This window comes from Polypterus senegalus, chromosome 8 (genome assembly GCF_016835505.1).
Source record: "Polypterus senegalus isolate Bchr_013 chromosome 8, ASM1683550v1, whole genome shotgun sequence".
NCBI classification, from domain to species: Eukaryota; Metazoa; Chordata; class Cladistia; order Polypteriformes; family Polypteridae; genus Polypterus; species Polypterus senegalus.
This window is the reverse complement of record NC_053161.1, coordinates 66,540,003-66,548,923: the sequence shown is the minus strand read 5'-3', so window position 1 is coordinate 66,548,923 and position 8,921 is coordinate 66,540,003. Positions and strand designations below refer to the sequence as shown.

Here is an 8,921-nt window from a genome sequence, read left to right as displayed (position 1 = left end):
TAGTATCATTAAATATTCTATAAAGAGAATCTCCTCAGCTTTGGGAGGCAAAGTAAACTCTAAGACGTTAACATTTCTTTATAATAGATTGACATTAGCAAGCGCTTGAAGTTTAAATAAATTACTGACGTTATTCTGCTTATGGCAATACAATAACTTTCGATTGGAAAGCGCGTGGGAGGGTCCCCCGGCCCCTCGTGGAAGATAGGGCGACTCGATACAACAGCATTTGATCAAAGTGCGCGTGGGGGAGCAGCGAAGCTTCGATCGCCGAGATAAATCAGCATTCAAACGAAAATCGTTTCCCCGTGAAACTTTCACCACCGCAGCTATAGCGTTCCAGTACTCTATCTAGATAATGGGAAAAACACTGGCTCACTTCAGGTAATAACTGTGTTCCTAGAATTTTAAACTGCCTTCATTTGACTTTAATTACGTCACGACTACAGGCTCGCCAAACTTCATCCCACCTACGGATCCGCCCATAATTTCTCTGGGCTGCAGCAATACGCATACCCTATTCGAGCGGCGGGATCCAAATAGATGTGACCACGCCCATCTTCGAACTGCTGAACCATCATGCAGTTCACTTACTTCCGTTCCCACAATGCTGTGCTTTGAATCATGGACCAGAATGGTAGGGAGGAAATAGTTTTTCTGTTTTTAATAGTCTGCCCTTTCTGTTTATATATTTTAAATAAAAATAGATATCCGAGTATGAGTTTAATTGGTATATCGTGATAAAACTATGCAAAGTTGCCTAGTAATTAAATGCTAACTGGAAGAAAGCGTGGTTACAAACAGCGCGGCCTGGTGTGCCTCCCAAGAGCTTCCTAATATTTCAACAGGAAGATGCTGATGTTTTGCGACTTTCTCCGTGTTGTTGATGTTAAATTTTAAGTTGTTTTGGTTTTCGTGTCCCGGCACATCAGTTTGCATTTAAACAAGTAACAAGAATACGCCTGTTTTCTTGAGTGTTACTTGCTTTTCTTACTTGCAAATTATAGACCTTCTTAACCAATATGCTGCGAAATAAGATTTAACCTTAAACTACCGACGAGTATAGTATTACTTATTGCTTTGTCCTTTGTAAAACATAGAAAAGTTAGCCATTTGTTCTGTTTTTAAAAACAGAATTATTTGAAACTTAAATAGTATTTTGTTTCTAAATTTTTAGAAGTTTGATATTTGTACGCAAGTATACAAGGAGTGCGTATAAGCATACCCTTAAATCGGTGCTTCCCAAGTTTAGTTCTAAGAACCCCCTGTGGCGGCAGGTTTTGTTCCATACTGTCCACTCATTGTTTAACTTGCCTTCTATGTATCTTATTTTGCATTCCGAAAAGTTCGTTACTGTTAGATTTACATTTATAAGACATATTTCCATTTTGCAATATCTTTCGATGGTATTTTCTGTTTTCATTTTGAGTAACTTTTTCAGCGTAGTTTGCTCTATTAATTACATCGGAATCTGTCAATTTAATGATACGCCTAACAGTCACCAGCCTCACAGTAAAAAGATCTTGGTTCGTGTCTACCGTCCTCCCTGTCTAGAGTTAACATGCTTTCGCATTGGTTTCCTCTTTGTCTAAGTGAATTGGTAATGCTAGATTGACCCATCACACTGTGATGGACTGGCACACTGTCCACGATTTATTCTTGCCTTGCACCATATGTTAGCTGGGATAGTCTACAGATAACCCGTGACCCTGGTCTGGATTAAGCAGGTTAAAAAATGACATAATACAGCATTCACCAGGTCAAGGGATGCTGAATGGTAAAATGCAGCTTTTTTAGTGTTACCCATGTGTTTTTAGTATATTTATTTTATGTATGGCTTATTAGTGCCGTAAATAACCATAAAATTTTAAAAAGAACAAAACACAGTTTCTAAAAATAATTTATATCTAAATTCCTACTTTATTCAGTTAAATTGCCAATTTGTTTTTGTAACATCTTGGTTAGTTAATGTAGTAGTCCAATTAAGAAGAAATTATTTGAAACAAAAACCTGAAATGCTGGTGGGTTTTCCAGATTGAACTTGAGGACCGCAGGCATAAATGTTGTCACCTTATGTATTGCTACTGAAAGTGGATACAGTGCCAGATATTTTCATTGTTGATAGTAATGCATGTTATTTCTTTGTGTATTTTTGTGTAGACAATGACTTACAAGGTACAGATGGATCTGTATCATTGGGTGGACCCGATGTGCGCAGAAGGATTCCCCTGAAACTTATTTCAAAGCAGACCAACAGAAGCAAGCCGCCTCCTCGCCCTCAAAGAAACATGAATCGAGTAGCTTCTAAACAGCAAAATGCAGATAATGGTAGTATACATTTTTGTGACTTGAATACAATAAGCGTGGAACATTTTAGTTTTTATTTTATTCATTGTACAGGTATTACTTGTTATTTTTCAACTAGCTTACTTTGTCAATGTATTTTGTTTGTTTAAGTTATGGCCACACTGAGTAAGTACATTTCTTTTATACATACAGTGATCCCTCGCTATATTGCACTTCGACTTTCGCGGCTTCACTCCATCACGGATTTTAAAAGTAAGCACATCTAAATATATATCACGGATTTTTCGCTGGTTTGTGGATTTCTGCGGAGCGGACAATGGGTCTTTTAATTTATGCTACATGCTTCCTCAGTTGGTTTGCCCAGTTGATTTCATACAAGGGACGCTATTGGCAGATGGCTGAGAAGCTACCCAATCAGAGCACATATTACTTATTAAATAATACTCCTAAATGATATACGATATGCTTTCCGCATGGTGCTTTGTTTGCTTTTCTATGTGTCTCTCTCACTCTCTCTGCCTGACGGAGGGGATGTGAGCAGAGGGGCGGTTTGCCTAGAGGATATGGACGCTCCTCTAAAATATGCTGATTTATCGCGGTGCTTCGGCATACTTAAAAGCACATATTGATTTTTTGATTGTTTGCTTTTCTCTCGCGCTCTCTCTCTGACATTCTCTGCTCCTGACACACATTCTTTAAAGAGGAGGATATGTTTGCATTCTTTTAATTGTGAGAAAGAACTGTCATCTCTGTCTTGTCATGGAGCACAGTTTAAACTTTTGACTAAAGGGTGTTATTTCATGTCTAGAGGGCTCTAATAATGTTAACAGTGTGGGAGAGTTTATAAGGGCTTAAAATATATAAAACTAACCATACAAACATATGGTTTCTACTTCGCGGATTTTCACCTATCGCGGGGGTTCTGAAACGCAACCCCCACGATCGAGGAGGGATTACTGTACATGGAAGCATACATGCAAATGTAAGTTTATGTTTAGCACATTTGTTTTTAAGAGATTCTTAATGACTATCATTGTATTTTACATGAGATGTTGAATTTTTGCAGTTTTATGTGCATAGTCTTGTCATAACTCACGTGTAGGAATATATTACAGTACCTCGTACTTCGAATTTAATTTGTTGCAGGAGGACATTTGAACTCTCGAATTGTTCATAATCCGATTCAGATTTCCACATTAGAAATAATGGAAAGTGAATTAATCCTTTCTAAGCCCCTAAGTGATACCACTTTTAAGAAACTTAAACATCAGATACATGTAATTTAAGGTAACAAACAATCAAATGCCATAAATAATTCAAGTATGAAAACAATTCAAATACATCCATCCATCCATTTTCCAACCTGCTGAATCCGAACACAGGGTCACGGGGTCTGCTGGAGCCAAATGGATTCAAATACATATACGGTACAATAAAGTGAAAATTGTATTTACTGTACTTTCATATCTTAAACATGACTGCTAGTAGTGAGTAGCTGAGCACTCAAAAACTGCATTTTACAGCATCAAAACACACATGCACGCACCAGGTTATTAATCAAAGAGTTTTTGACCAAAAAACATTGTACTTTTTGCTTTGCACCCCTGCATTCACCAGATCGATCTTCCTCTGGCTTTTTTTTTTTTTTTTTTCTCAAAATTAAAATTGCGGAAGGGAAGAACACTTTTTTTCTGGATTTCTTATACTGTAGAAAGCAACAGGAGGTTCTAGACACAGTAACAAAATATGAGAAATGGGAGAGGCACTGAGACAAGTGTAATACATCTCAAGAATATTTTGAAGGTTAAAGGGAATTGTTGTAAAATATTTTTTTTAATAACAATTCAAGGAATGTTTGGGTCGTCCTCATATATTTTAAACATAAGTAAATATATTAATTTTTATTGCACCTTTAACATGATCAAGGCAATATATAATACATATTTATGTGTTAATATACTTTATTGCATTGTATGTTGTGTACTGCATACATAATCCATAGAATGAGTTAGTTTTCAAACCAACTTCACTCCAGACTTATGAAAAGCAATGCAGAAATTTTCAAAACCAGTTTAAAAGCATTGTACAGAAAGCCTGGCAAGTCTTCTGGATTGAGCTGGTTTTGTTGTTTTGTCAGCTTTAAAGATGTTTTGTTGGTGCTTCTCTTCTCCCAGCTGGGATAAGACCACTTGTATTAGAGAAGCACACATTTATAAAGATTTCTATTAATACGAGTTGTGATACTTTAATGCTGCTGCCTCTCCTTACACACACACACAGTGTGTGCATGTGTCTATGTGTACATATATGTAGAAGCAAAGGTCTGTGGAACGATTTGCATATTTGTAGCTAGAGATTCACAAAGGGAGAAAATGAGTCGCGTATCTTAAAATAGTTTTTTTATTCTCAAGCTCTCAAAAACCTAGCGGATGTCGTCATCAGAGGAAAATGATTAGATATATATGAACCAAAGGGAATATATAGGGAGGAGAGAGGGTAGGTTGTAAGGGGATGGATTAAAAAGGTGGATTTCAGAAGGAGTTGGTCATAAGTCTTTTTTGTTTTTTAGATGTTCTTCTTTTTAAGCTTGCATATGCTGAGTTCAAATCCAAGTGTCTGTTAATGGTGTTTTCATTAGAGAGCCACAATTCAGCCTGCTCTCTGGCACTATTGATATTTGCCCTGAATTTTACTTTCACAGTGTCCCAGTTAACACTAGAATTACCAGAATCTACGAAAAAACTCGTAGATCCGTCTCACCTTAAATCGCTTCTTAAAACTGTTCTCGCCTCTTCGACAGCCTCCTTTGTCCTGTAAATGTGCCGATAAAAACAAACTTCAAGCAGCTGGCTATTCCATCCCCCCACCGACTCGGAACGTGCACGAACTTCTCCGAGCTCATGCCTCGATGATCTGGGAGTGAGGTGGAGTTTTAGAGTGGAAATAATAGATTGTTATTTGGAACACACAAATTTCATGTGTGTTCCGTTTCTACAGTAATCTGTGTAAACACAAATTTAAAACAGAAACTTTTTCATATTTTAGTAATAAATGTTACAAAATGTAGGCATAAACTATAAAATGTGTGAAGCCTGAAGACCAAAGATTCGATTCCCCCCTGGGGAGAATTTTTTATTTTTATTAAACCTTCATCATTCTGCCTGCCTGGGCTCCCTGTCTGTCTATATTGTAATACAGTAACAATAATTTTATTATTATATAGGGGCTTCCCTGTCTGCCTATCATATAGTGCCTTTCCTTCCTATCTATCTGTATATCTATCCCCTTAGCTGTTTTTTTTATATATCTATTATACAGTGCCTTCCCTGTTTACTTAAATATCTAGTGCCTTCTCTGTCTGTCTGATTGCATATAGCGCTGAACTTACTGCTCTGTACTATTCTGTCCTCTGACTGTCCTGGAGTACAAAAGAAACACCACCATACAGCAACATGTACTAACTGGCAAGATTAGCGAAAAAAACATACGGTTACTGATTACAAACCGCAAGATGAATGAAAGAGACAATATATGTAAAAACATCATCGCACTAATGCAATATTATTTGAAAACGAACAGCATCAGATCGCGTTTGAATATGCGTCCGATCTGACACTGTTCGTTTTCAAATAATATTGCATGTACTGGGTGTTGAAACTGCTGCACTGAATAAGCTGATGCCTTCTGTTACAGCGTCAGCGTGTATTCAAACCCCATTTGACACTATTCGTTTTCAAATAATATTGCATGTACTGTACTATTTTAGAATAAAAACATTTGATTTCAGTCAGTCTGTAAGAGCCAGTGTAAATGCATGATAATTATAAAGGTTAGATTTTTTTTTTTTTAATTCAATTCCATTCTCTGCCACGTTCACGATAACCCCCTGCCGATCTGACATTGCTGTTTTCACATAGACGCGCTATAGCTCAAATGTGATTTATTTGGAGATGCGCTATAGCATGAATGTTATTTATATAGGGAAGAAAGTGCAGTGTCAAGTGCTCATTCAGTGTAATAGGAACCATAGCACAGAGAGATGTGTACACTGAAACAAGTACACATGTTGTAAATGTAGGAAGGGTGTGTGGGAATTGTTAATATTTGAATGTGATGATTTTATATAGCACGGATCGGAAATCAGCAGTTCTTAGCATTGCACCACGCAAGCTGTCGTATCAACCGCCTATTGTAGCTTGCTTTATTTTTTCTTTTCTTATAGTCTAGAATAAAAGTGCACTTGTTTTGTTATACTTGTACACCAACATATGTTCCTGTGTTCGAGCGACACGGGCATGCTCAAAAAATAGACGTGTAATGCTACGAAAAATGCATGCAGGCACTTCACTTCGCAATCATTGGTACGAGAATGCAGTCACAAGTATGCTGCAGAGCTATAGTGCGTCTTTATGTGTAAACAGCAGTGTCAGATGGGAGGTAGGGAAGGATCCTGGACACAACTGAGAGAATGAAAAGCGAATAAATAAAAAAAAAAAAAAACTAACCTTTACAAGTATCATAAATTACACTGGCTATTACACTGAAATCAAATGTGTGTTTTTATTCTAAAATATTAAGAATAAGTGCAGTTTACTTCTCAAAATTGAGTCATGCGGGTTCAAACTCATGACCTTTTGATTACCAGTCAGCAGCTGATACCATTACGCTACCGTGGCAGTTGTAGTAAGTGTGCGTCAATGTGGCATGTTAAAGCGGCTTTTTTTCTGCAGTTATATTTTTGAATAAAAGCATACTTGTTCTGTTATATTTGTACCTTTTGTGAAAGTGTTTCTTTGATATTCAGACTTCAGGCTTCATATATTATATAATTTATGCCTTCATTTTGTCATTTACTACTACATGAAAAACGTTTGTTTTAAAAATGTGTTTACACGGATTACTGTAGAAACGGAACACACATGAAAAGCGTGTATTCCAAATAATGATCTATTATTTACACTCTAAAACTCCACTTCACTCCCAGATAATCAATCAAGGCATGAGCTGGGAGAAGTTCGTGCATGTTCAAAGTCGGTGGGGGGGATGGAATAGCCGGCTACTTGCAGCTTTTCTTTCACACATTTAGATTACAAAAGACACTGGAGGAGAGGTGAGAACAGTTTTAAGAAGCGATTTAAGGTGGGACGGATCTACGAGTTTATTCATAGGCTCCGGTAATTCTAGTGTTAAACATGTGTCAGGCAGACTTGTGTGTGTGTAAATCACAGACCGTGGGTTGGTCCTTCTGATGACATTGCAGTGTACCTGTATTAGGGTTTTGCAAGTCTTTTAGATGTTTGTCCCACGTATACCGCTGGGCATACATTGCATTGAAGGCTGTAAACTGCGTTTCTTGTCTCCGTGGGGGTTTTTTTTTTTTTTTACTTCTGACATTGAAAAGGACAGTCTGTAACATGTTTGCTGGTTTGTGTGCTATCTTGAGCCCAGATCTGGACAGGATGTGTGCTGTACTTTCTGACACACCACAATGATAAGGGAGGGTGTGGAAGTGCAGTGAGGGACCAAGTTGGAGTCAACTGTTTGCTGAGGTCTGGGGTGTCTCCTATATAGGCATTGTTTAATAAATGCCTTGGTTTAGCAGTTTGATGTGAACAAACGAAAAAGATAATGTCTGTCTTTCTTTTTTGTGTCCATTTTGTTACAATGGGTTTTAATCCTTTTGGACAAAATTCTAACACAACTCTGAGATGTAGAGTACAGTATTTGTTGGAAAAGTGTAGTATTTTGTCTGCATAACATTCCTTGCAATAAACACTCAGAATTAAACCAGCGTGGTTACCTCTTTTGATGTGTGTGTATATAAGTAATACATATGTAGTTTTGTGTATATATGTACACTACCAGTCACAAATTTCACAACACTGCAGTCTTCAAATTTAATCAGTTGAATTGTAAGGCATGACCTAAAATGATGAAAAGGTAAGCAGAAATCTGTCAGAGTTTATAGTTTAGGTTAGTAAAAACTAAAAAAAAAAACTTGAAGCAAAACATTTGCACAGGTGTCCCAATATTTGATTGCTTAAATTGCCCTCTGTCTGTCTTAAAGACGTGTTGTAGCAGACTCTGATACTACACCCTCTGAAGTATTATTTGGACAATATTACACTGTAGAATTTTGTAAATTCCAGTAATAATGGCAAGAAAATGGACATTGACAAATGAAATGAGTTGGAGCATTTTTACCGTTAGAAGTTCAGGCCTTTCCTTTCAAGAAATCAAAGTGTATTTGAATACAGTGTCCTACACAATACAAAGGCAATTGGAAACTGGAAGAAACTGATAGGAAGAGATCTGGCAGACCCAATGTCATAACCCAATCAGAAGACAAGTTTCTGATGGTCACCAGCTTCCATGACAGGCATATTACAGCATAGCAGCTTCAAGCACAGCTCAATAGGGGCTGAAAAAAAGCAAGTGTCAGTTTCTGCTTTGAAGAGGAGACTTTGTCCTGCAGGTTTTACAGGGCGAGTGGCATGAGAAAGCCATTCCTTTAAGTACAAAATAGGGCATTGAAATTCCAACTGTGGACTACTGCAGACTGGAAGAAAGTCTTTTGGACTGATGAATCAAAATTTTAAATCTTCAGTTCATCA

At 37.3% G+C, this 8,921-nt stretch overlaps 1 protein-coding gene across 1 annotated transcript in view; it reads left to right on the top strand.

Moving 5' to 3' along the window:
• The first annotated feature begins 532 nt into the window (after positions 1-532).
• cbll1 (Cbl proto-oncogene-like 1, E3 ubiquitin protein ligase) overlaps positions 533-8,921 on the top strand; it is a 13,101-nt gene continuing 4,712 nt past the window's right edge. The window contains exons 1-3 of the mRNA XM_039762156.1: positions 533-637; positions 2,161-2,328; positions 2,500-2,531. Of these exons, the coding sequence (XP_039618090.1) occupies positions 625-637; positions 2,161-2,328; positions 2,500-2,531 (213 nt within the window). The 5' untranslated portion in view covers positions 533-624. The remainder of the gene's footprint in view (positions 638-2,160; positions 2,329-2,499; positions 2,532-8,921) is intronic.